The following is a 27,881-nucleotide window of genomic DNA, read 5'->3' as shown; positions in this document are numbered from 1 at the left end:
GTCGTCACACCAGACGGCAAAGCTAACATATTTAACGATTTCTTTGCCTCTGTCTTCCTAAGTAGGGACCAAAACAGCCACCTCCCTGCTGGGCCCCCCTCGGGCCCCGGGAGAGGCACACCTGGGCCACGGGTTAGCGAGGATTTAGTTAGGGAGCTTCTGGAGGGGTTGGATGTATTCAAGTCAGCCGGCCCAGATGATCTCCACCCTAGAGTTCTAAAGGAACTGACCGAGGTCATTGCAAGTCCCTTGGCACAACTTTACGAGCACTCGTGGTGCTCTGGTGAGGTACCGGAGGACTGGAAGAGGGCCAACGTGGTCCCCATGTTCAAAAAAGGCAGGAAGGAAGACCCAGGAAACTATAGGCCGGTTAGTCTCACCTAGATCCTAGGCAAGCTGTTCGAAAAAATTATGCTGGTACACATCCAGGAGGGGCCAGCAGGAGACTGCATGCTTAGGGGCAACCAACATGGGTTCATCAGTGGCAGGTCCTGTCAGACCAACCTGGTGGCCTTTTACAATCAGATCACCAGATCATTAGATGCAGGGGTAGCAGTGGACATAGTCCTCCTGGACTTCCGGAAGGCTTTTGACACTGTCTCTCACCCTGTTCTCATTAAGAAACTGGGGGGCTGTGGTGTAGACACCCACACAGTCAAATGGGTTGCCAACTGGCTGGAGGGCCATACCCAGAGGGTGGTAGTGGATGGGTCCTTCTCAACCTGGAAGGACGTGGGCAGTGGGGTTCCGCAGGGCTTGGTCCTCGGGCCCGCACTGTTCAACATCTTCATCAGCGATTTGGACGAGGGGGTGAAAAGCACCCTGTTCAAATTTGCTGATGACACTAAGATGTGGGGGGAAGTGGGAACATTGGAAGGATGCAACAGGCTACAATCTGACCTAGACAGGTTACAAGGGTGGGCGGACGAGAAAAGGATGGGTTTCAACACAGACAAGTGCAAGGTGATGCACCTTGGGAGGAACAACCGGCACCATACCTACAGGTTGGGGAACTCCCCTCTTGTCAGCACAGAGGCGGAAAGGGATCTGGGAGTGATCATTGACTCCAAGATGAACATGGGCCAGCAGTGTGGAGAGGCAGTAAGGAAGGCCAACCGCACCTTGGCATGCGTCCACAGATGCATCTCGAGCAGGTCCAAGGAGGTGATCCTCCCCCTCTATGCGGCATTGGTCAGGCCACAGCTGGAGTACTGCATCCAGTTCTGGGCGCCGCACTTCAAGAGGGATGTCGACGGCATCGAGAGGGTCCAGAGGAGGGCCACTCGTATGATCAGGGGACAGCAGGGCAGGCCCTATGAGGAGAGGCTACAGGACCTGAACCTGTTCAGCCTCCAAAAGAGAAGGCTGAGGGGGGATCTTGTGGCCTGTTATAAACTAGTCAGGGGGGATCAGCAGGCATTGGGGAAGTCACTGTTCCCCCGAGCACCGCCAGGAGTGACCAGGAATAACGGTCACAAGCTGGCAGAGGGTAGGTTTAGGTTAGATATCAGGAGGTGCTACTTCACCGTCAGGGCGGCTAGGGTCTGGAACCAGCTTCCAAAAGAAGTGGTGCAGGCTCGTACCCTGGGGGTGTTTAAGAGGAGGTTAGATGCACATCTAGCTGGGGTCATTTGACCCCAGTACTCTTTCCTGCCATGGCAGGGGTTTGGACTAGATGATCTGCTCAGGTCCCTTCCGACCCTACAAACTATGAAACTATGAAACATTACACCTGCTGCATTCTTTTTGTCCACTAATTTCATAATTCAATCCAAAAGGCTATCTGAGTTCTCAGGCAGAGTTTTTCTATTTCCTTTCCCCTTCCCACTCCCACCCATGATTCTCTTGTTTTTTCAATGGAGCTAAATTAACCGGAGTATTAAATCTGTGGGTTTGCCATGCCTGTGACTTTCAGCACAAAAATGGTGATTTTAAATGTTTTCTCATAACAAGTCACGGTAATCTCCTGACTTCTCTAGGAGTTTTACTTGATCAGTAAATGGGGTTGTGAAGTATAAGGGAATGATGAGAGTTTGTGAAAGGTTTTGATCTATTGTTTATTTGCAATTAAATTGTTTTTAAATATAGTTATTAAAAATGCGGAGTATTTTTTGAGTTTTGTTTTTATAAAGGACTGATCTTGCTCCCACTGAAGCAATTTCAGACACCTCTATATAATTCAATAGGAGTTACAAGATCTCCCAAATCTGTGCATTTTGAATGTTGTGCCTTGCAGTTTCTTTTCTTTCCCTCCTGCCCTCCCCTATAATAGAATTTAGTTGCCAGGGCTGCTATACTTGTTTTTCTTCTAAAAATGGTACCACAGTTGGGTTTTTCCAGCTACACAACTTTCACAAATAATTACCAATAGCTGAGTCAATTCATTAGTTAATTTATTTTAGGAACCACATATGCTTGTCATCAGGACTTGCTGATTTACAGAGATTTCAGCTTTTTTATGCCAGCCGTTTTTTACCTGTTTTTATCAATAGTTATGCTGACATAGGATAGAATTTTTGAAAGCACAAAAGTCTCATTTTCATTTTTAAAACCACATCTTTCAATGAGACTTGCCATTTGTCTACACAATAAATTAAGACACAGTTCTAAGCATATGTTGGTAAATCAAAGCTACTACAGATAGCAGTAGCAGTAAATACAAGCTAACACAAATTTCAGCATGGGTTAGGAACATAAGCTTGTACCAAAGGTCTGTGACTTCAGTTCCTCATAGATTTTATGCATCTTCTTCATTACTTCTTGATTTTTTTTTCTTGTTGTGACAGACACCCCATTTCCACAGGCCCTTACGTGTAAAAGTTAATCCTATGAATAGTCCCAATGAACTCAGTGGTACTGACATGAATACAGGTATGCATGTAATAATGGATTTATAGAATCAGACAAAAAATTCAAATGTGAGCCAGTAAGTGTCCTGTGCAGGTAGCTGAGCCACACTTAGGCCTCCCTATATGTGAAAATCCAGGATGTCTTTCCCTACCATTGGATATTGTGGTTTCTGGATCATGAGTTTGTCCTCTATATAATTTAGGGATGTCTTTGATGATCCATGCTCAGCTATATTTGTTATCCACCAGATGTCTGGGTAGTTAAACTCACTCATGAATACAGTATCCTGTGGTTTTGAACTCTTCAGTAGTTGGTCTGGGATTTTTTTTTTCCCCTTCTCATTTTCGTCCCTTCTCCTGGTCCACTGCAATCTCTTGTTTGTTTTTAATTTACTACATCCTCATGCCAAAGATTTTACTGCCACCCTCTGCATTATCATATGGTATGCCACTAGTTTCGATGTATGTCTGACTATACTATAGTGTGTGTGTGTGCAATTGATTTCCCAGAGACCATTTTCTTACACTGTAAGTTAAGAAAAGCCTTTTACTCTGGCTGTGTGTGGGTCCCTTTAAATTCACCTAACAACCCCGCTTTTCTGTAATCTTGTCAGGCCACCAGTGGAAGACAGTCAAACCCTTTTGACCCCAGTGGTGAGCTGTGGGCCCCCAGGAGCACTGCTGACACGGCCTGTCATTCTAACCATGCACCATTGCGCAGAGCCAAACACAGAGGACTGGAAGATACAGCTGAAAAACCAAGCAGCTCAGGGCCAGTGGGAGGTAAGTTCATGATAGGATCACACCCGTCCAACCATATTTATCTTAAAGATGCCTTTTAAAATAACCAAACATCTAAATACCATATCTTCTCATACATAACACCCCATCTGTGCCCTCCCTGCCCTTGTTTTTGAAAGATAGAATGAAGAAAAATATCTTTCCTTGAAAATACTGGTAAGGAGCAGTAAGTAACTGAGTAGCAGGAGCTAAGATCCCAGCATGTCATTGTGCTGCTCTCTGGGCACATCTACACGTGCTATTAAGGTGAAGAAATAACCTCCGGTGCTTATCGCATAATAATTCCCTGGTGTAGTCTCTTCTTTGCATAGGCCATTCACATTGTTGGAGAGTACAGTTCAGCTGTAATTCAGAGAAAGAGTGGAATAAACTTGGGGATGCAAACCAGTCTTTTGTGGATATTTATGCCAAAAAATGAATATAGTCACACAATTCAGCATGACAGGCCATGTACACCCAGAAGAGGCTCACAGATGCATCTGTGTGGGGGAGATTGCAGAGTGCCATCTGCCTGGTTCTTGTTTCTTAGAACAGGATTCTGTTTACCTACTGGATGACCAAACTACAGCTTTATGACCTGACTGTATGTTACCCAACTGAAGAGTAGAAGCAATTTTGTTACCCCGCTGTGGGCATGTATGTGCCCCTCTTATAAGAACAAAGAGACATCTGCATGTCTCTGAAGGGTAATCCTATTCCTATAATAATAGGGGCATTTACATTTGCAGAGGGGGTAATAGAAATGTTCTTACACTTTCAGTCCCAGACCTGAAGAAGGACTTTGTTCCTGAAAGCTTGTCCAGCATCTCTCCCAACTTTCTGATAAAAAAATATCAAAAAAACCCCTAACCTCTTGCACACATCCTGGACCATCTTAGCTATCATAGCACTCACCAGGTTTTAGTCAGGTAACCTGGAGTCAGTCAAAAGCTGCACTCTGGTCATCCTCTAGGGGAACAGAATACTACCCTAAATGTTGATGCCAGCCTACCATTCCAGAATGAGACTTTCACCTGGTCTTTTGCCTGGTCTTAAGTTTGGGATAAACAGATAAACCTAAGCTGCCCAGCCTGCTACAGAATTTAAGAATAGTGGGTTTGATCAAGAATCTTCAAGGAAAGTTCCCTGCCTTTTTTATCTCCTCTATCTGTCTTCCTCAATCTGTTCTATTCCTCCCCACCCCACCATGAGGAGTACCCCTGATTGCCTGAGTACTGGTCCAATTTCATGTATGTGCACTTGGTCAGCAGGGATGGAATTAGAGCACTCACTTTGAATTTTTGCCAACATACTTTTCTCCATCTACCAACCACTGAAGATACCCTACAATAAAGAAAGAGCTCATGACACTACAGTGGTGCATGCATGCTGATAAAGGGTATTTGGTACTATATATGAGCTATAAGGACTGGTTTCTAAAACTATGGTCTTCCTCTTATATTAAAACTCTGTGCTAGATCTTCAAAATTGTAAATATAAATGCCATTTGGAGATTCCAGTTCAGTGGCAGGCAAACTATACACTACCTGTTGCAGCTGTCCCTTCACTCCTTAATGGAGAACAGGTGCAGATTTGGCTAGCAGTTTTATAAAGATGTGTATTCTTGGGAGTTTTTTTTAATGCCTCCTGCTTCTGGTTTGGCTAAGTACAGTAAAATAATAACCTTCCCTGTGTGATTTTGGCACTTCAATCCTGGCTGGCAACAAAGTTGAAGTGAAGTGGGAAGGAGGACAAGGGAAAAGCTTCAGTAGTATCTATTGAATGCTACTGAAGTTTAGTTCCTGTAAAGTTTTAGAAAAGGGAAGCTGTTTTCCCAACTGGTTCATACTTCCCTAATTTGTACTGTTTTCAGTGGATCAACAGCTGCTGACTACTGCAAAACAATCTGCAGCTTTACAACCTAGATAAGTGAGCCAATTTCATCTTGAATATAGTCTCTGTCTTTTCCTTGTTATTCTCAGAGGTGCAACCCACTACTGAGAGTCCTAGTGTGTCACTGCCACCTGTTCTGAAGCAAGAAATCAGAAGGCAACATTACAGGCTCTTAAAGAAGTAGGCCAAAGCACACATTGATGAACTTGATGGGAGGCTTGAAATCAGTGCTGGTAGTATTGAGGTGCCTGAATCCCATTGTGAGGCAGTGGTAGGATGACCCTTTCCCAAGATTTTCATCATCGTAACAGGAAAAAACGCAGCTTCCTACAAGCTTTGTTCATTGTCAAAATCCTTCTCCCCTGTCCCTGTTCTTGGCAGGCTTGCTTGCTCTTGACAAAGCTTATAATGCTGCTGCCACCTGTGCTTGTCTCCTATATTTAATTTGGTACCCTGCACCTTCCTCCTCTGAGTAGGTTTTAATGAGGAAATCATAACTGAAAAGACTTCTGGGCTGACAGCAGCAAGAGCACCATTTTCAGGGTTATCCTTGAAAGAATTCTCCTTTTTGTCACCCTGCCTGTGGTACCAGCTCTCACCCCACTGGGATTGTACATGCACCCTGATGGAGTATCTCTTGGCACTGTATGTATGTTTCATATTTGTTTTCTGTTCATTACTGGCATCCCCTTGACTTTTCCTCCATTCCACTCCTGACCTTGAAAGCACAGTTGCCCTGCTGGAGGTGCCCATGCTGACTCCAGACTAGTGCTTATATACCATCTGCAGAGTCTACCAGGTCTTTTAGCACAGTGAGTCTTCTCTTCTGCTCTCTTCTGGAACACTTCTTCCATCTCTAATCCCCTCTAACAGATGCTTGGATTGCCATTGGCTATCACTTTGTGCCCTGGACGGCATAAATTTTCATAGCGTGGCAAGTAAAGGGTGTGTAATCACCACTGCATACTTCACTCTTGCTATTGAGAAAGATTATGTAACCTTTGCAGATATCCTGCATTCATCCTTCCTCAGCCAGAGGTCCTGAATCTGTTCCCAACCTGACTTCTTGCCCCACTGCAAGTGGTATTCTCCTCACCTCAAGGCAGCTGAGATAAGGTGGAAGAACTCTACAGAGCCCTGTGCATCCCAAAGGCAGACAATAAAAAGGCATTGTCTGCCTTTGCAATAGCCCTGTCTATTATTGCTGCTACATTTTTTTCAGTTAAAACCTCTTGCTGCATGATCAGGACTATACAGTGCTGTGGTGAATGGGGAACTTAACCAAACTGTTCTTTTCTGCTAAGCACAAGGAAAAAGTGGATCAAAATATTCTGTGTGTGTTTGGTTTGCATGTATTTTGTCTTTGCCTTGCAGCCTTGTAATGGAAGATTATACTGATTTACAGTTGAAGCAACAGGTGGTACTCTATGTACGGTGACTCAGCTATCATTGAAGTTACCTCTTCTGTCTCAGTTCTAGCCACTACTGATTATGGAACTGGTCACATAATATTCATCAAAAGGTTCATTCAACAATTTGCATTACATTTTTCTTACAAAATAGTAGCGATACTTTTCATTATTTGCTCAGCTCTGCCCATCATTTTAAGAGCAGCAACATGCAGTACCAAAAATAATGATGCATTAACTAGATGGAACAAGCCCCCAGCACTCAGTTTCCTCTCCCTGTTCCTACTCAGAGAGAAAGCTAGAAGTAGGAAAATTTTAAGTGTTGAGTAAGAGGGAAAGATTTAGAGCAACTTCTGTGACATTGAAGTAAGGCTGGCAATGTTAATCTGCAGTCAAGGCCCCGTCTTGGAGTAGACTTTGGCCATCCTAGCTCAGTCCTCAGTCCTGTGGGTTCTCTAGAGCTCTAACTGTGCCTGTTTACCCCTTAGGATGTGGTGGTGGTTGGGGAAGAAAACTTCACTACCCCATGCTATATTCAGCTGGACTCAGAAGCTTGCCATATCCTGACAGAAACACTCAGCACCTATGCCTTGGTGGGACAGTCGATCACGAAAGCAGCAGCAAAGCGGCTCAAACTGGCCATCTTTGGGCCAGTGTCCTGCTCATCACTGGAATACAGCATCCGAGTCTACTGCCTAGATGACACTCAGGATGCCCTTAAGGTAATGGCCTCCCTCTTTAATCAGCTAGATGTGTCTGGATCGCAGTAATAGCAGTGAATAGACCCTTCAGTAGCATGCTGTTTATTGTAATTTCTATTCCCTAGTCTATATTTTTTGATTAGGGGAAGAGCTTGACAACAAGCCACTATTTTATAGAAAGAAAAAGGAAAAAAACCCACAAGTTGTCCTTTGCATAATGATTCCACTCAAATGCTGAACTATTTTCCACCCATCATTCTTTGTTCCTTTGTTTACCTGTATCATAACCTGAATTCTGAGATTTTTGCATTATTAAAAGGCCATAAGGTGCACCAGGGCTTCATTCGTTATTCATGTATTTTTAATGCTAAGTGCCAGCTCCCCAGAGAGGAGGAAATGTATAAATGCCTCTTTGTAAATAGTTGATAATGATAAAAGAAGCTTCTGGGTTGTTAATCACTGCCTGCTCTTATATTGCTTTATTATACCTCTTTGTGTGCATTTTTGTGCTGGGAATTTGCAATTGAAATAAACCAAAGCTGTTGCTTTTTACAGCTATATATACCTAATTCTTGCTGCATATAATACCAGCACATATATAAGTAAGTATGCTCCCTGCATACTTAAGAGCATACACACACACTGTATTTGTATTTATACATTTTTGTGCATATAAATGCATAGCCTATGATGGGTAGGTGGTCATTTTAATCAATTCATGCGTATCTTTATATGAATGCAAGTTATACAAAGATTTTCTGTAAGTTATTGTAAGATTTTCTGTAAACAAGCTTGATGCTAAGTACCTGCACTGCCAGTATCTATGCACTGTCATTTTTATGTTGCATACAGATGATTCTTAATGGCTTTACTTGGAGAACAAGCCTTAGACATGTCTGTGTATGTAAACTACGTAGGAAATGTTTGTATTTCTCAGAGCACTGAGTTTCATTGTCACTGGTACATTCCATTTTTATATCAAATACTTTTTGGTGTCATATATTTTAGGGTATTACAGTTTAGTATCTCTGCCACATGGGTACTGAGAGCCCTTTCTATAGGTACCACCATTTCAACAAAGTGATGGGCTGAAGGTAGAGGAAAGAATAGCTTTCCATGGGTGGCTGCTCAGCATTGGGCTTTGTTTCTACAGTCTTGGAGCTTGGTACAGGGAATTATGGTTTGCCAGGACTTCAGTTGTCCTTATCTCAGTATGATTTTCCCCAAATTGGGAAGAGGGGCTTCTATACCAAGCACCGTCTTTCAAAAGCTAAGGTCCCTTCTATGCCTGCACTTCTTTGGGTACATGTGGGATTTTCTACATATTTGTTAAGACCTGAGATGAACGTAAGTAATTCAAAGCAACCTGAAGCAAGCACTGGGGTTGTCTGAATGCTGCTATGAGTTTCAGAGTAGAAAACATGAGCAATCAAAGATGAATTCAAATAGGCCTCGTCTTTACTACTGTCCTTGAACATTTTCAGTATTTCTACATTCAGAGGTTTATTGCATTAGCCCCTGTATCAGGATCTCTCTCCTGCTTTCTACCATCAGACTTATCTCTCTAACTGAAAAAAGGCTTATGCCACTACCCAGCAGCTGGCAGAGGTCACATTTTGACACTTCTGTGCCTACTGTCAACTCCTGGGACTCATTGTCCCACCGCTTCATGTGCTGAAAGGGGGTGCTGGCTGGGGCACAAGGTCCAGGGGGTGCTGGCTGGGACCCCAGCCAGCCAAGGAGTGACACATGGAGATCCTCCTCCATCTCCGCATACTACAGTCCCCACACTGAGGCACCCTGCACCCAAGCCAGCCACTCCCTGCACCATACAGGAATTTCTTCTGGACTGAAGTAATGCAGTCCCTGGCTGACTGGAGTGCAGGGTGCCTCAGTGTATGGGGGTGGTCCATGTGCCACCATGCAGGAGCTGCTTAGTGGAGCCCCCATGCTGAAGCACACAGAAACAGTGGAGCAGCCAGTTCAGGGCTGCCTGCTTCCCTGTCTTGAGGTACATTGCACCTCAGCCAGCCAGGAAATGGTAAATCCTGGTACCAGTTATTCCCCCCCAACACTGCAAATTAGCAGCACCACACACAGTTTAATGTGCAATGTGCGTGGTTTGTGGTTCTGCAAAGAGGTGTGTAGTGCACAGACCACACGTGCCTGCCCATCTGATTCCAGCCCCAGGGTCTACTTTGCCTGTAGCACGTGACAATGGAGTCACATAGAGTTAAATGGGAGCCACCAGAAACCATACAGACATGAAGCCATACACACTAGCAGCTTTCTTGTGGTGTCTGCTTTTGCTGCTAGAAGTTATGGTGGCTGAAGCACCCATATGCTCTGTGCCCTCCCCAAAAATGCAGTGGCATCTCCTGCTTTCTCCTACTTTCTCATACAAAAGATAAACACTTCATTTTCCAGTCAAAAAGCCTGAGGCTGATTCAATTCAATCTTTGCAGGTTAGTCTAAGCTGTGTAGATTGATCTGATAAGCAAGTAAACAGACATTCACTTTAAATTCTGGAAATGCAGCCACATGCCTGCAGTGGCTCAAGCCAAAAGCCAGAGGGTGCTAGAACATGCCTCCCTGCTTGGCTGCAGCAGACAGCCTGGGCAAGGCCAGCACATCCACCCTGTGAGGGAGGGGTTTCAGGGGATGTGCAAAGCATCCTGGGATGTGGGGGGGACTGTGAGTTAACTTGAATCTGGAGGGGATCTGGAACAGAAGTTAATAAACTGATTAATCAGTTAAGTCTGATACTGTATCCATACAGGTTTATCTTCAACTGGTTCCAGCCATTTTGAAAGTGGTTTATGTGCACTGAACTTCTGGGCTAGGGACAGACATTTTAAAAGCCTGAGCCTGAAATGATTCAGTCTTTGCAGGTTAGTTTAACCTGGCTAGACTGAGCCAGTTTGTAACTGTACAGACATTTTTTCTGGACTGAAGAAATGCAGGCAAATGGGGGAGGGGAGGGGCATGGCCAGGCCCCAGGAGGCTGCTCTGATTAGGGAGAGATTGTCTCCACCCCTCGCTGCTCCTGATCAGCTAGGGAGCTAGCAGGGAGTTACATGGCATTTAGTTACACAGCAGGAAGTTACACAGGGAGTAACATAGCATTTAGCACCCCATCAAAACAAACAAAAGCCTCTCATTAGTTCAAGCTCTTTTTGAACAACTTTTTCCCTGGAAGGAACAGAGGGACATTACCAGCTACCTGTTGATTAGTTCCAAAAAGTGCTAAGCAGACACTGTCCTGTCTGCCTTTGTCCTGTCTGCCTTACACAGATACCTTTCAGCATTAGCTAGCATACCACATGCTGGCTTCGGCCCATCCTGTGGGAGGGGGGAGTGGGGAATTCTTGATTGAGCAGTGAGTGGTGAGAGGGACTCAGGAGGAAGCCAGGGAGATGCCACTGTGCCTGCAGTCTCTGCCAGACCTCCAGCAAGGGAGCAGAGAGGTGGAGCAGCCCTGCTGTGGAACAGAGAGCCCTGCCCAAGACTGCAAAACATCTGGGATTCTGGGGGACTCTTGTTTAATTTAAACCAGGAAGGGGTCTAAAACAGACATTGCATAAACCAGTTTCACACAAATCAGTTAAGTCTGATACTACATTCAACCAGGTTTATCTCAAACCAGTTCCAGTCATTTTCAAACTGGTTTATGTGCACAGAATGTCTGTTCTGTTGCAGGGCTCTGATCACTTAAACCAGTTTGTCAAATGTCTGTCCCTAGCCCTGTTGTGTTACAGATTTGAACTGGTTTCCCATCGCATATACCAGTCTATATGTAATTTCTGTCCCTAATCTTGATGTCTTCAGCTCAAGAATGGGTCCCATTGTGGAAGGTGCGCTTTAACCAAACCAAAATTATCCAGTAGTAAACTTAATTTATTAGACTTAGCACAGTGTTAACTGCATGAAATTTAAAGGGCTATGATATATAGGAGTTAAGACTCCTAAACGATCTCCTGGCCTTAAACTCTGTGAATCAGCATCCTCAAAAATAAAGAGGTTGTATAAGAGAAAAATGGGCTAGCTACTAAATGAATACAATAAGATTTATAGCATTCATAGAACTGACAAGGCCCTATGTGACAAGGCCCCATTGCTGCAATGTTCTACCACAATGAGTAGAAATGAAAGTAATTAAATATGACTAAAATACATGTTGTATACTTGGTTTGATGCTATCATTTTTTACTGCCATCTCTGAGACCTAAATTTGAGTTTGGACTCCAGTCTCTTGCACTGTAGAATGATGGGACTGGGAATGTGTTGCTTATGGCAGCTCTTCTGGCCAACTGTTGAGCATCACTGTTGGGCTGCAGAAAGATTTTATGTTTTTTATCCATATTTGAACAGTGCCTGGCATAGCGGGCCCGAAGTGCATGACTGAGGCCCTTTGGCACTATGACAGTGTAAATAGTAAGAGGAGATTTAGAACATAATGGGAAAGATGGCAGTTGTTTCCTGGTACCTTAATGGATGGGGTGAAAAGTTGGAGGGTGGGAATAAGGGCAGCTCAGAGCTTTGACAGATTTTAAAAAATCTCAAATCTAAAAAAACAATTTGTGGCTTGGGAACCTTAGAACAGTGGTAGCCACATTTGAGATACAGGGTGGAATTCCTTAACTTCCCTGGGGAGAGGTTGTTGAACCTGCATCCTTCACAGTGGTGTGACTGAAATTATGTTATATTAAATGCGAGTTGAGTAGCAAATAAAAGGGTTGGGGTTTGGAGACGAAGGGGTAAGATCATCTATTTTTTTCTCCTTACACCTTTTGTTGAGAGCCAAGGTTGTGTCAATAGACCAATTTCTCTGACTTGATGACTAAGGCAATTGTTTTCACATTGAGACATCTGAAGTTTGGCATAGCCTTTGATGGGGTTATGCATTTATTTTAATAGGTAATCAAATGCATTCCATTATTATTTATAAAGAAGAGGTAGTCTGACACTTGCTATACCCTGACTAGCAACCACCAAAGGCAGTTGAGTGGTTGCTATATAAGCATATGCTGTATGCTCCAACAGGCTTTCCCCTCTAATCATGCAGAGTAAGCTCTCTCTCCAGAATCAGCTAAGCCTTTGGTACTGTAAGAGAGTCTAATGACTTGTCATAAATAATGGTATGGTTATTGTGAAGCCTGCTTGTTTCTCTTCTCTGCGTTTGTGAAGCAGAATTGCTTACTCTTGCTTTAACACCGATCAGTAGTGCAGTTTTCTTCATGCTACATGTTCTCAGGCAGGAAGTTGTGACTCTTGGGGGCTGCAAAGAGGTTTCAGGGGCATCATAATTACCATCTGTTCCTTTATGATTAGATGGGTAAGTGCCCTTTAATTTTTCTGTTGTTATGTAGGGTCACAGTATAGAAAAGTTTGAGTAGTAGTGCTTTGTTTCTAATTATCCATCTATCCATCATGTACTCATATGGCTTTATTGCAGTAATATCTGAGCTCATTTAGTCAATAAGATAATCACTGGAGAGACTGATCCACAAGTCTTCTGTCACACTAGATCAATGAAGCAGATCACAGTTAACAGATCTGCTTTTACTCCAGTCCTTCTGTCTCTGCATGATATTTGGATTTCTCAGAGCAGATTATTGTACATTGTTTGAGTTTAAGTTTATGCACATTCCTTCATCTAATTGAGAAAAGTAAATCAGATCTTTCAGAAGCAAAAAAAAGCATATATTAAATGTTATTGGTTCTTAGTATGCCTTTAATTAAGAGGCAACTTCAGAATAATGGTAGCAATTACCTCACCTACATGGTCTGTCTGAGCTCACTGAATTAGAGCTGTTATTGAAAGATGAATGTCACTAGGCCCTTACCTATAACGACATGAGATAATGTCCTGTTGCTGGCATCATGACCGTTCTTATACAGTAAGGTGGGAATTAATTCTTCAGTGGAAGGGCAGACTACATGGCCAGGGTTTGGAACTAAAAAGGGACAAGCCCATGCCTTGTGTTTCTTCTGCTGGATAAGTTGGAATGTTGTTGCAGTATTTGTGGGCAAAGAAATGTCTGAGAGAGAATGATTTCTGTGATATCTTTTATTGGATGAGTTGTGTATTTGGGAGAGCTCTGACCTTCCTCAAGTCTGAGCTAGAGAAGAAAATGAAGGCTGAGCTACATATCAGAGAACAGAGTCCAGGTGAATTCAAACAGCCTGCTTGGAGGGATGCAGGAGGGCTGTGAAGTACGAATGAAGAGGCACTATCAGGAGCCATTATAAGACAAAAAAAGGTGCAATAGAACATGCAATCCAGTCAGTAGCAGAGCAAAACCATTCAAGAAGGGGGCAGCTACTACCTGTGAAGTTCAGGGAAATTATTGGCAGTATTTGCTAAGCTGTAACGAGCCATGAATCCATCGCCTGTTATAAGTTCAGATTTTTATTGCCTTGTAGAGTTATAAAGTTCTGTTCCCAGGTTTGTCTTCTGGAGGTGTTTTATAAATCCCTTTCAGCATGAGAATTGTGAGATTGAAGAGGGAGCAAGTGTTCTGTGAAAACTGTGCTTCTACCAGTGTCTGTGCATCTTTGTCCTTTTACAAGGTCTTCATAAAGTCCTTGTGCACTTTTAAACTTTAATAACTTAGGTTGTAGGTATGATAGAAACAATCTGTAAATGGCACTTTAAAAGCAAATTTATTAGAGTTTTTGGACAACTAGAGTACACAATGCTAGACTTCAATATAGCCACCATCCATCATGATACAATGCTCAATCCGATTTTCCAACTCCTTGAAAACGTTTCCCAGTTGCTCTTGAGTTACTGCACTAATTGCATTGGTGATCCTAGTCCTAAATTCCACCAAAGAACATGGTTTTGACAAGTAAACTACACTTTTAACATGTCCCCATAAAAAGAAGTCCAATGGCAACAGGTCCGGTGAACAAGGTGGCCAAGCAATGGATCCACATCTGCCTATCCACTTCTCTGGGAAAATGTCATTTAGGAACTGTTGTACATTCAGAGCATAGTGGCATGGAGCTCCATATTATTTAAGAACAAATTTAATAGATTTCATAGATTTATAGGGTTGGAAGGGACCTTGGTAGATCATTGAGTCCAACCCCCTGCCCTGGGCAGAAAAGGGCGCTGGGGTCAAATGACCCCAGCCTGGTGCTTGTCCAGTGTCCTCTTAAAGACCTCCAAGGTATGGAAGAGCACCACCTCCCCTGGAAACCCATTCTGGAATCTAGTCACCCTTACCATAAAGAAGTTCTTCCTGATGTCTAATCTAAATTTGTTCTTACTTATGAAGTCTAGCATTGTATACTCTAGTTATCCTATGACTTCAGTAAATTTGCTTTTAAATGCCATTTACAGATTGTTTCTATCATACCTACAACCTAAGATATTAACGTATTAACGTTTAAAAGTGCACACAGACTTTATGAAGACCCTGTATTTTTTCTGTGAGAGAGTTCATTTTGATGCATAGTTCCTGTCTAGTTTCACTCACATAGTTTCCATGAGGGACTCTGGTAGACTGGATGAGACATACCATGTTCTGTGATGTACATGTGTGGGATCCATGGAATTTTATGATTTTGTTATGAGGAGCATTCACTGTTGCAAAGCTGGAGATGGCTTAACAGGTTGTGCATTTATTGTTGAGGCCTGGTTGTGGTCCATCTGGAGTCTGTTGATTGAAGGGGAGCTTGGCTCAGGTTTGGGCGTTGCTTAAAGGCCCAGAGTGGGGGATTTGGGAATATTTCCCTCCAGTCTATTTTTTAATTATGGGATGTAATTGCTTGATGATCCTTCTTCTAGGTTCCAGTATGTAACGCTATGTAACAACCAGGGAAGTGTGATTGGTGAGAGTTTTATTTTTGTATTGTGGTAAGTTATTGCAGAGTATTTGTGTGGCTCATTCAAATACACAATCTGTGGTGTTTGCTGGAGAGTCCTTGCTGGGTAAAAGTATCTTTCTGGAAGGTCATTGCAACCTGAAAGACCGTCACTATCTTAGAAGGGCATTGTAGTGTACACTAGGCAGACAAAGAGACAGTACCATAAAAGTAGAATGGATAAAGTCTTAAGGCCAAGAGGCATGCCTGGATCAGCGTTCTGAAAGTTAGGTGACTAAGTGAACCTATCATTAATTTTCTATTTCTATCTATTAGCATTCATTTTACTCCAATCCTTTTTAAATGGAAGCTTACACATGGTTTTTCTCTTCACATACACACACATCATACTTTAAGACTAACATTTTATACTCAAATGCCTAAAGTTCCACACCTATAACTGTTATACTTTCTGTTTTCACGAATACTAAACATTTGCAGTTCCTTTTGTTGTCACAACTCAAATGTTGCAGAAAGTAGATATGCGCTCTCCGGGCTGCTCAATACGCACAGTGTCTGTTGTTTAAATCTATACACCAGTACAGTATGTTTGTTTGATTACATGGGTAGGTTCAATTATCTCATGGAATACCATGAATCTTCTTTTAGGCATCCCAGGGAGATAATTTGGACTTAATGAAGATCTATAGTAATCAGATAATTACTATCGATTGCTCTTTAGACATCTTGATGAGGTAATTAGGGTGCACTGGAAAGAAGCTGGAACTGATTGATTGGCAAAACCTTAATCTAAAAGGTTTCTAATTATGTTTCTTTTCTTCTAATGGGTAATGAACAAACATCATTTTAGCTTTAGAATTTGTCAGGTGCCAGGTTTGTTGGGGACATTGGCTTTCTCTATTATGTTAACTAGATACCGAACGTGTTCAACAGTAGCTCATTAGGACTCACTGTTGATGTGGAAGCAACTTCAGTTTCTCTGGACTTTACTTTCTGTTCTTAATTTCCAGAGTCTCTGTCTGGCACATGGAACTGCGTGTGTGTGTATGTCTCTGCAGGCATGAAGTATTTTGTATGTATGGTAATGATTATGCCTGTGTGTGATTGCCTTTCTGGCTGTGTTTATATAGGAAAAGAACATAAATACTTTTGTCTTTCGTGCATGCTTCAGTTGGCCTAAATATCATTGTGGTGATATGCTGAGATGATGAGGAGATTCACTATCCACCGTGCATGTTAATAGACCTAAGCATATATTATACTTTTCTGTAGCAGAGCAATGGCCTTTTTCAGTCTCATCAGTCACTGTGTGACCTGCACTTTTATGCTTAAGTACATCCTTCTCTAGCACTGTTCTCTCTCATGTTTTGCATTTGTTTTCAGAAGTATTTTGTTTGCAAAATAGCCCTCTGAAGGTGTATCATTTCTTTTGCATATCCTGCTTCATAGTATGTTTTAAAACGGGCCAAAATCTGATTGGCCAGTAGTACTTATCTGATGTGAGCTAATGGGATCACATCTTCTTATATAGGGGCTCTTTAAGGGAAAATATAAAGGATGCTATTAAAAGGCTTTTCAGGGGGGCAAACTGTCCAAGGTGACACTTGATCAATATGCAAGGGCTACTTCTATGCACAGGCTTTGAATCTCACAGCAATTAAGCAAGCCTCATATGGGACCCAGCACATCATGTAATGCTGCATTTTCCAAATGGAAATATACATGTGTGAAGTTCTGCTGGCTAATGCAGGCCATGTTTGTGCTCTTGGAATGCCAATGTATAGTATTAGGAGTGCTGTATGTGATTTTGCTTAGGCAGCTTAGTACAAATGAGGTTCCTATAATTATGTACGTGCACATTGGGCACATCTTCATGAAACAGTACTGTGCAGGGGTTTCTGTGCATTTATTTAGTACATGTATAATCAAGTACTAAATAAATGTGCAGTAACTGGAATTACTGTGCAGTAGCACCAGCAAATGTCATTTAGTTGCACTACTGTGCAGTAGCCTAATAATACTGCACAATAAAGTATTAATATTGTGCTGTGATGTGCTACTGCACAGTATTTTTAAGCTACTGCACAGTCAGTGTCTCGTGTAGATGCACCCACTGAGATGTGGTTCTTTCCAGTAGATAAGTAGGTAGGTAGACAGGCAGACAAGACAGATAGATAGGTTGGTTGGTTGGTCTGGGTGCCTGTATTCCCTGTTACACAGAACGTATCTGTAGTAGTTAATCTTCCAGAAGCAGAAGTACAGCATGCCATTTTATAACACATTTGTAAATAACGTCTCTGATCACAAGGTGACTACTTTGTGTCTATAACAGGAAGTTCTACAGCTGGAGAGGCAGATGGGAGGACAGTTACTGGAAGAACCAAAGGCTCTGCATTTTAAGGGAAGCACCCACAACCTCCGTTTGTCTATTCATGATATTGCTCACTCTCTCTGGAAGAGCAAATTGCTTGCTAAATACCAGGTAAGAATTACAGATTGTTTAAACAGTGATGGACAAGCATGGGCCACATTAGAAGGGCCTGAAGTTATGCAGTAGTACACAAGTGTACACTGATTTTTTTTTAAGTACACACTGTCTGTTTAGGTTTCTGCCCTCTAATACGCCTGCCTATACAGTCTTCTGTATTGAATACCAGTCCTCTCCATTGTATTATGCATTGTCTAGTTTTAATATCTTTAATAAGTTCAGTTGAGTAGACTATTCAGGTTCTATTAACCATCTTCATTATTGCTAAACCGAGCAATAACAGCCTGGAATTTGTTTGTTTTTTAAAATGAAAATCAAAATTTCATCTTAACACACCAGAAAAGAAATTTTGGTCAGTGTGATTAGAAAATCTACTACATGTAGGAATATTCAGTGCAAAGAGAGTGAGAATTAGAACGGAGTATTTGTGCACAGGGGCTGCTACTGCCAAAATACATGCACCCTTTTGGCTGTTTCTAGAATATGGCCCACTCTTGGCAAGTGAAGGCTTCATGGAGATATTAGGGTGACCAGGCCTTTTGTATTCAATTAGGGTTTGGTCTTAAGAAAGGATAAAATACTTGTGCACAAACACACACATCTCTTTGTAAAGTTTGAGAGAGAACAGTGGAACACCCTTGGATATATTAAGGATTTTCCTCACTGAAGGATCAAGTAAAGAGTAACTTCTTTTTTTCCTTTCCATCTCATCCTTCACTTGCTAGGGCTCCAGTGCAATGCACACTTGTTCATGGAGAGTGTAGCAGGGCCCTAAGACTTGCCTGATCCTTTAAGACTGAAGCAGCCTGCCATGGGAACTCTGCAGGCTAATCAGAGCTCCACAGCTGTGGGTTGCTGGGGGTAACAGCCTATGGGGGTAATTGGGCAGCACCTACAAGTGTCACATGACCAGAAGGAGGCAGGGTTTGGGGGTATATGCGTCCAGGGCTGGAGCTTGCAGGAAGACTCTCTGGCAACTGCCAGGGAAGGAGCTCCTGTATGAGGAAGCTACCTGAGACCTGGTGCTGCTTGCTTTGCTACCCAATGCTGCAAGACTTTAGGAGCCTTCCAGGTACTTAGGCTGGGAAGCATGCTGTACTAAGGGTTGAAGTTTGTCCCCTTAAGGGGACACAGCATGGTTGTCACTTATAATGTTTAAGTTATAGCCTAGGGCTTATGCTTGTGTTTACGTTTGCACCAGAGAACTGGGATGAGGCTATAAGGGGAGCTTTGGAGGCCTCATTAGTGCCTGGAGAAGGGGGTCACATGATTTGGGTAAAGCCCAGTGTTAGGCACAGAGACAGACAGAGGCACAGCTGCAGGGGTGCAGACAGCCCTACCGCCCAGAGGGTGTAGCTACTAGGGCACAGAGCCCAGCACCAGAGGAGGACAGAAGTGAAAGATAGTAGTATAACACCTGAAAGTTGGGACATGATATAGGGGCGATTGGAGTCATGTATTACTTGGTATTAGGGCATAAAAGGGTAGCCTCCCTCCTAGAAACAACTTCTTAAGTACGTCAAAAGGTGTGGCAGGCGAGACAGGTGGGTGAATTGCCCTGGCTAGGCAGGCAGGCTGACGGAGTAATCGGCCTCAGGCCCCTGTCACAGAATGTTTAGAATAGTGCTAGAATGTAGGTGACCATTCAGAATGGCAGAGGTAAGTTCTTCTTCTTTGTGAGACTCGTGAGTCCATTTGCTGTATTCACACTTTCTGATGCTTTCTGAGAGCTGAGTTGAAAACCTGATGAGATATACCATGACTGTTGATGAGCATATTTAAACCGTTCCTTACTTTTCCTCCTGCAGGAAATTCCCTTTTACCACATCTGGAGTGGGTGTCAAAGAAACCTACACTGTACCTTTACTCTGGAAAGGTTCAGCCTGACCACGGTGGAGCTTGTTTGTAAACTCTGTGTACGGCAGGTCGAAGGAGAAGGACAGATCTTCCAGCTCAACTGTACGGTATCAGAGGTAAAGATCCAGCTATCTCCACACTAAGCAATGAGGGAAAAGGAGGTGACACATCACTTGACATGTCCACATACCCAGTGATTCTTGCTTGGTACATCCTTTAATTTTCTTTCTTTCCTGATGCTGGGAGGCTATAGGCTTTCCAATCTTTCTCCTTCCTAAGGAGAGCTGAACGTACTTTTCTTTTTCATTGAAGCTAGGTAAAAGGATGGATTTAACTGTCATCTTTTCTCTTCCCTTATGGCTCTCCGTACTGCTTTGCCGGCTTTTCTTTTCACGCTTTTATGGAAGCTAGCACCCTTCCTTTAAAAGAGTCAAGAAAGCAATGATGGAAATGTGCCTTGTCTTTTTCCTTTCTGTGTGTGGTTTCTTCTTTCACCCACTCACATGGAGAAGATCTACCTCATGAAGCATACAGTGTCTAGGTCCTCCAGCAGTCTACTCACTGGGCATGTTTACACTTGTAATTAATGCACATTAAGGTTACTGTGCAGTACTGTACCTTAAGGTGCATTAATATATGGCCAGGAATGCATCTACAGCTGCTCCAGATGGGAGCAGTTCAGCGCAGGGCTGTTGCAGCCCAGGTCTGGCCCTCTGCAAGAGCCAGGGTGAGGTCCAGACCTCCTTGGGTACCAGCCCCAGGCTGGCAGGGGGGAAAGGTGTCAGGTTTTGTCTCCAGCATGGGAGGACCTGTGTCACTTCTGGGGCTGACTGGTACTGCACAGTTAATCTAGAACTTTTTTTGTTGGTATTAGGCCTAATTTACTGCACAGTAAATGCTGCATACGTATAGTCACTTTCACTTTAGGTGCACATGTAGATGCACGTACTCAGCCTAAATATGCTGTATCAATGCAAACCAATGTGTTCTGACCCTACAATAACTGCTATGAAATCAGTAATATCAGATATTAGATCTTCAATAAGCTTGCCTTTCATCTGTTACTGCCAGGCATAAGTAACTTGGTTTTAAATAAGGTCTTGCAATTTCAACAATGACAACAATTTGGTCAAAATAATTCTGACCACCTTAATTTAGGACTTGAAGGATTGCGCTTCTCTAGAAGAAAAAATACTCTCAGATGTAACAATAAATAATACATTGAGGATGAGGAAGGAGAAGGTCAGACACTGCCAATTCTTTCACAGAATGTCACTGGTAGTAACTGTGAGCAAGTGGGAGCACATAGCCAGAGCACAGGGAGTCGCACACAAGAAAAGGGTTACCATTCACACTGATTTTCATGAGCTTGTCTCAAGTCATTGAAACTAGGGGTACAGGGCAGCATATCCTGAAATAATTTGAGCAACGATGACATATGAGTCACAGCATCAAAGTCATGAAGTGACCTCAGGAACTCAGAAAATAATTATACAAGAGGAAGAATGCTGCTGTTTGTCTTGGAGACCATTATTCCTAGCAATAACAGAAAATAGAGAATTAGATTAATAGATTCATAGATGCTAGGGTCAGAAGGCACCTCAACAGATCATTGAGTCTTACCCCCTGCCTGGGCAGGAAAGAGTGCTGGGGTCAGATTACCCCAGCCAAATGCCTATCCAGCCTTTTCTTAAAGACCCCCAAGGTAGGGGAGAGCACCACCTCCCTCGGAAGCCCATTCCAAATTGTGGCCACTCTTAACATAAAGAAGTTCTTCCTGATGTCTAGCCTAAATCTGCTCTCTGTCCACTTGTGACCATTGCTCCTTGTTACCCCAAGAGGCCCCTTGGTGAACAAAGCATCTCTGATTCCTTGCTGCGCCCCACTAATAAATTTGTAGGAGGCCACAAAATCAAATGCAGAAGCTGAAGAGGTCCCGGTCCCTTACTCTCTTCTCAAAGGTCTTGGCCTACAAACCCTTAACCATATAAGTGGCCCTCCTCTGGACCATCTACAGGGTATCCACATCCTTCTTAAAGTACGGTGCCCAAAACTGGACGCAATACTCCAACTGCATTCTGACCAAAGTCGCATAGAGGGGAAGTATCACCTCCTGATGCATGATAAAGTGTAGTTAGCTTTGCTGATGATTTCATCACACTGATGACTCATGTTCATCTTGGAGTCCTCTATGATTCTGAGACCCTTTCCACTTCTGTGCTGCTGAGAGAGTCACGTCCCAGCCAGTTAGGTGTGCTGGATATTTTTATACCCTAGGTGCAGCACTCTGCATTTGCCTTTGTTGAACTGCATCCTATTTTGTTCTGCCCACTTTTCCAACCTCTCCGGGTCTGCCTGCAATCATTCCCTACCCTCCGGTGTGTTCATCTCACTTCACAATTTAGTATCATCTGCAAACTTGGACAGAGTACACTTCATGCCCACATCCAAGTCACTGATAAAGACATTGACAACTACAGGTCCAAGGACTGAGCCCTTCAGGACCCCACTGCCCACATCCTTCCAGGTTGATACCAACCTATCCACTAGCACTCTCTGGGTGCAATCCCCAAGCTAATTTGCCAGCCACTGGACTGTGTAATCATCTAAGTCACAGCTTCTTAATTTATTTATGAGAATAGGATGAGATACCATATCGAAGGCCTTCCTAAAATTCAAGTATATGACATCCACCTCTACTTCTGGGTCTAAGTGTTTTGTGACCTGGTCTTAAAAAGGAATCAGAGTAGTCAGGCATGATCTACCTGCTACGAATCCATGCTAGTTGTCCTGCTGCATTATTTTTCCTGCTGGGCTCACACAAATATGATTCCTAATAATCTTTTCAAAGACTTTTCCAAGTATTAGGTCAGAGAGTGGCTGTGAAGTACTGATGTAAATAAAGTTGCAAGGTATCCTTGTATTGAAGTAGACATTAGTCTGGCAGATGAGGTTCAGTTACAGGGTAGGGGTGAGGGCACCCGTTGTAACAAATCTGATTTTTTGGAAAGGTACTTAAACTGTTTGTCTCCCATGCAGCATGCAAATGACACATGAAAAGTAAATTGTTCTGTCTTGTTTTCCTGCCTCATATGCAAGGAGAGTCTTCATCCATCAAGCAGCAACCTTGGCCCACACAGACCCTTTTCTCTCTTTCCCACAGCCCACTGCAGTGCGGTCACCATTTCCTCCCAGAGTTTCACAAGGCTTTCAACTTACAAACAACTTCAGTCAAAGGCCCTACTGACATTAATAAGGAATGATCCTAGTGTCACGATGCCATAGCAACCGCCAGCGCTTTCCGTTCTGCAAGCCGTATCTCTGAGCCACACAGCTCCACCCCTGCTGGCTCTAGATGGCGTTTTCACTTTCCAGGCCCAGCAGGTCTGCAAAGTTCAATAACTTGCAAAGCTCCAACAACAACAGAAGGAGCAGAATTTTGGAGGAGGGGGGCTATCCCTTTGATGACTGCCTTCTGCTTGGGCTGCACGTACATCAACTGATGAAAAGGAAGGTGGATCAGACTTAGAAACAAGTGACAAGGAGACTAAAATACACCCTTTGTGGAGACATGATCCTTCAAATAGTGTTGATGCAACTTAAAGACTTTCTGTCAGTTACCCCAGGATAATGAAATTGATTTCTTTCATGGTTCTGCTGCAGCATGAACCTTCCAGATCGGATGGATGGGAGAAATGTCAGCGAGGTTTCTTCATAAGCAGCTGACAACTTAGGCAAATAAATAAATCAGTGTAAACTGGGTAGCTTTGAGAGATAGTAAAGAGAATCCACTACCAAGTCCTGGTCACAATAGGCTGTAGTGACCAAAAAAGTCAGCAAGGGGCTACTGATCTGTGTGAAAATGTTGGATGTGCCTGATTTCTAATGATTTCTAATGAGCCCGGATTATATGGGCATTGGCACTCTATATGTATGTCATTATATCAGGTGGAGGAATATCACGAAAAAGGATAATAGCAAAGGCACTTATTCCATCCCAGCTGGCAAAGACTGAAAGGCCCAGAGAAACAACTATCATCTACTTCCAAAATTAACTTCCTTCCACTGCTAAGGAATAAATCATGTGAGCAAGGTGGTTGTATCGGGTCTGCTGGATAGAGGGCTTAGGTTCCCACAATGGACAAGCTGAAACCTTTTAAAAATCATTGAATTTGGTTATTTTTTAACTTAAAAAATCCCTACCATCTTCTTCAATTATTTTGCAGTTCCTTTTCTATATTCCAGCTGTAAATCCCTGTAAAAGAATTGGCCCCAGGGACAAGACTAGCCAGGCACAGCTACAATAGAGGAGGCATCATTATTACATTGTTAAGAGGAAGCTACTCAATTACAACCATCATTTTGGCAGATATGAAAGAGCAGTCATACTTTCAGCCATGAAATCATAAGAAGGGGGAGTTTCTGGGTGACTTTTGGAAGGACTGTGAGACGACAATCAAAAGTTACTTGTTCTGCAGAGCCCTGACAATGTATGCCATTACCCATAACATCTGTTTGGTTATCGGATGTAGTTATATATTCAGCTGGGGACAACACAACATTAAAGACAGATGGTAAAGGAACTATCATAAACAATTATTGTAATAAGTGCTGCATTGAGGTAATCTCTAATTTAACATAGCACTGGTAGTAGCTTTAATGAAACTCAAGTACACACTGTAATCATCTTCATGTAATAGAATCTGGTAATAGATTTAGAAGGAACAGAAATAATACCATTGTCTTGTGGTGTCATCCCATCCATCGGGGATGAAGGCAGTAAGAAAATAATATTATCATTATCAAAGTTACAGATCATGAGAGTTGTTCATTGAGGTTGGTTCATGGTGACATTTTCACACCCACCATATAAGGGGCAGAAAGAGCATTAGATGTTGAGAGCTGACATGCACAACTGTGTTAGCACATTCATTAGTTAATAGTCTCTCTCTCTCTTTTTACTGCACTAGTATAATGGCAAGGACACCTTTTAAGAACAGGATAATCTGCCTTACTCCAACTAAATTGAGAAAGACCCTGGAGTGAAGGATTGAGAGAGCTTGCATGCCTCTAGGTATGGGAGGAAAAATGTATGATTAAGGCACTGGTCTGAGGGAAAAGGGAAAACTAAATTCAATTGTTGGCCTGGTCAATAAGATTCCCCTGTGGGCTTTGGTATTTCAATTATGGCATGATAATGCCAATTATGGCTTCCACCATGTGAGTAGGTATTGTGGCAAAACACGCCACATTTTCTCTGCAAATACTAAACCCCTCCCTGCAAATGTACTGTAGCTACCTTTAGAGCAATGCTAAGTGCCCGTGAGAAAGCCCACTATGGAGACAGATAGCAAATGCCCAAGAGAACAACCATTTCTTGTCACGTAGGAGCTTAAGTTCTGCCTAAAGCTTGTTCAGATACCAACCAGGTTGATTAAAATCTGGCCCTTAAGCATATATAATTTAGGAGCCCAGCACCTTGGAGTGTTTTCAGGCCATGTTGACACTGATTATTTTCTGGTCATTGAGCACAAATGATTTGAATTGCTCCTTTTGACTTAGGTGCCTAAATTTTGCCTAAGTACTCTTTAGGTGCCTACAGATGGATTTGAATCTAGGTCTTAATCACATAAAATATAGGTTCCCTGAACCGCAGAATCACTGCAGGCCAATTGAGGGTACGTAGGTGCTGATGTAGATTTTCTGCTAAGCAGAGTCACTCTGGATCACTGTTGGCTTGACTTAGGTGCCTAATAAGTTCAGAGGTACCAAAGTTTAGTGTTTTCTATTGGTGAGCTTTAGGCAGCTCTGAATTCTACAGATTGATCTAAACTTCTTCCCCTTCTGTTTTGACATTGGCGCTCCTATAGTATATGTGCTTTGTCTCAGGAAAGTGATTCAAATAGGTAAGATTAGATGAGTGTCTAAGTCCCCTGTAGAGTTAACAGAGGCAGGTGCCATCAAAGGATGGTCCGAGGGACCTAAGTCCTGAGCAGAATGGTGTCTAGGCTCTAGAGCTAGCTGTGTCTTGCCCCTTTCCATCTGACTCAGGCCTATCTTTAGGCACCACCCTCAACTAAAGACCCAGCGAGACAACATGTAATGACTGTGGGTGGTAACGCCAACTTTTCCATAATTGCCGGCTATCCAGGAAGTGGAAGAGCTGAGTCCTAGGCCTGTAAATAATTAAACTTCCTATTCTAACCACTAGGCTTTAGGCAAAAGATGGGATGTCCTGGAAGCAGTGTTGTTGGTATGAGTTAAGTGTCCCCTCTGAGTATTTAAGAGATAAGGGATATATAGGCAGACTTTCAGTGATGTGAACTGATGTGAATCTCAGCTGAGCTTATGTGGGGTCCCAGGCACCTAAATGTTTATACTGAATCACTTCTGAAGATGCCTTAAGCCTACACCCCTCCTTGGGCTTTTCAGGCCCCCAAGTTTACATCAAATGTATTTAGTCACCTCAGAGGTGTTGCAGCCATGGTTGAGCTGCACTTTTTTTTGTGACTTAGGGTGCAGGCAGTTATGACATTGATGCCAATATAAGCTGCTGTGATATAACTGTTACATCTGCATGCTCCTATAGTGATACAGATGCAGTAAAACCCATTTTGGCTTCATCCCTGTTTCATTCAGTCTTAAATTTACAGTGATTTAACTAACTTATTTCACATAGAAGAATGCAGAATATAACCTCATAATAGCTGATGCAAACCACTCAGTGGAAACTCCCCCTCCCTGTTTAAAGTATTTTAAATTATACTTGTGCGCAGCTGTAGATGCCTGGATTCCACCAAAGCCTGTTTAGGTGCTTAGTCCTGTCTGTTTGAATCACTTTTTTTAGTCAAGCCCCTAATTTTTAGGTGTTACAATGGATAGGTGTATGTGTTGGCCCTGGAGTTGTAATCTACCTATACTGTACAAAGAGGACTATACCTACCTTTCTCCTGTCTTTTTCTTCTAAAAAGGAACCCCTTGGTAAAGGGACTTTCACAGTAGATATCCATACAGTGTCTTCTACCCTGGGTCATCTGGGTGCTGTTGCATAATAAGTGATAATAAATGCAAGTATGAGAAGGATAAGGAAATTTGAATGAGAAGGAGATCTTCTGTCTTTGCCTGACCTAAACCCTAATATTCTAAGGCATTTATACACATACATTTTTCTTCAGCAATTCTTCAGCAACACACCAGAGATCCAGCACTTCTGTGCAGGCTTGAGTAAATGAGTCTGCTCTACATGCAAGCTGACGCAGACTGTGCTGCGTTGTGTCCCATTGTATAAGTGGTGAAATGCATGTCAGCGCGCAGAAAATGGCAGTGGTGTGCTTTTGAACTAAAGCACCTCTGAGGTGTTTTAGTTCAAAAGCACACCCCTGCCACCAGTACTGACATGCATGTCACCACTTATACAACTGAAAGTGTTGCAGCAGTGCAGTGCTGCAGTGCTTCAGCATGTAAAAATGCCCTTAATTCACACAAAAAAGGATAAACAGTTTCCAATGCATCCCCATACAAAAATCTATATACACCCTACAATAATCTTGAGTTTTGGATATCAAACAGCCAACTTTAGAGCTATAGTCGGACTTTCAGTGTTCTCTGTCCATGTCAGTCATTTGTTTTGGCCTGGAAAATGAGAGAAAGTACCAAATCTATTATGCTATCAATCACCAGTGCCCTGAAGAACTTGTATTCAGTGTCTGCCATATTCCAAGATGACCATCCCTATTACAGGGTTATTAGCTCCAGCATAATGGATGTTATCGAACTCATATGCCTTTTACCAAACACTATAGCTGGTACATACATTAGAAAGACCATAATCCATGCTTCTTAAAACATACTACTTCAAGGATATTCTGGCATGACACAGAACTGTTCCACTTAGGAGTGTCTATCTTAAAGTGTCTTTATGTAACATTTTGGAAAAAAAGCATGTATGAAATAGACATGATACTAAATGGACTACATAGAGGATAGGAGATAAGAGCAATACATGTTGATAATAATTCTAGCCAGAGATACATTCTTTACTAGTGCTTAGGAAAACCTAAAAATAGAC

The 27,881-nt window shown here is 42.7% G+C and overlaps 1 protein-coding gene across 4 annotated transcripts in view; it reads left to right on the top strand.

Moving 5' to 3' along the window:
* The window catches only part of UNC5C (unc-5 netrin receptor C), a 425,181-nt gene that overhangs the window by 386,245 nt on the left and 11,055 nt on the right, over positions 1-27,881 (top strand). For all 4 annotated transcript variants that reach the window (XM_090037109.1, XM_090037110.1, XM_090037107.1 and 1 more), the window contains 4 exons: positions 3,464-3,632; positions 7,420-7,653; positions 17,801-17,950; positions 19,765-19,929. In XM_090037109.1, coding sequence (XP_089893235.1) covers positions 3,464-3,632; positions 7,420-7,653; positions 17,801-17,950; positions 19,765-19,929 — 718 coding nt within the window. The remainder of the gene's footprint in view (positions 1-3,463; positions 3,633-7,419; positions 7,654-17,800; positions 17,951-19,764; positions 19,930-27,881) is intronic.

Source organism: Crocodylus siamensis, chromosome 2 (assembly GCF_052110815.1).
Source record: "Crocodylus siamensis isolate JL-2025a chromosome 2, ASM5211081v1, whole genome shotgun sequence".
Taxonomy (NCBI): domain Eukaryota; kingdom Metazoa; phylum Chordata; order Crocodylia; family Crocodylidae; genus Crocodylus; species Crocodylus siamensis.
This window is presented reverse-complemented; position numbering and strand designations above follow the sequence as displayed.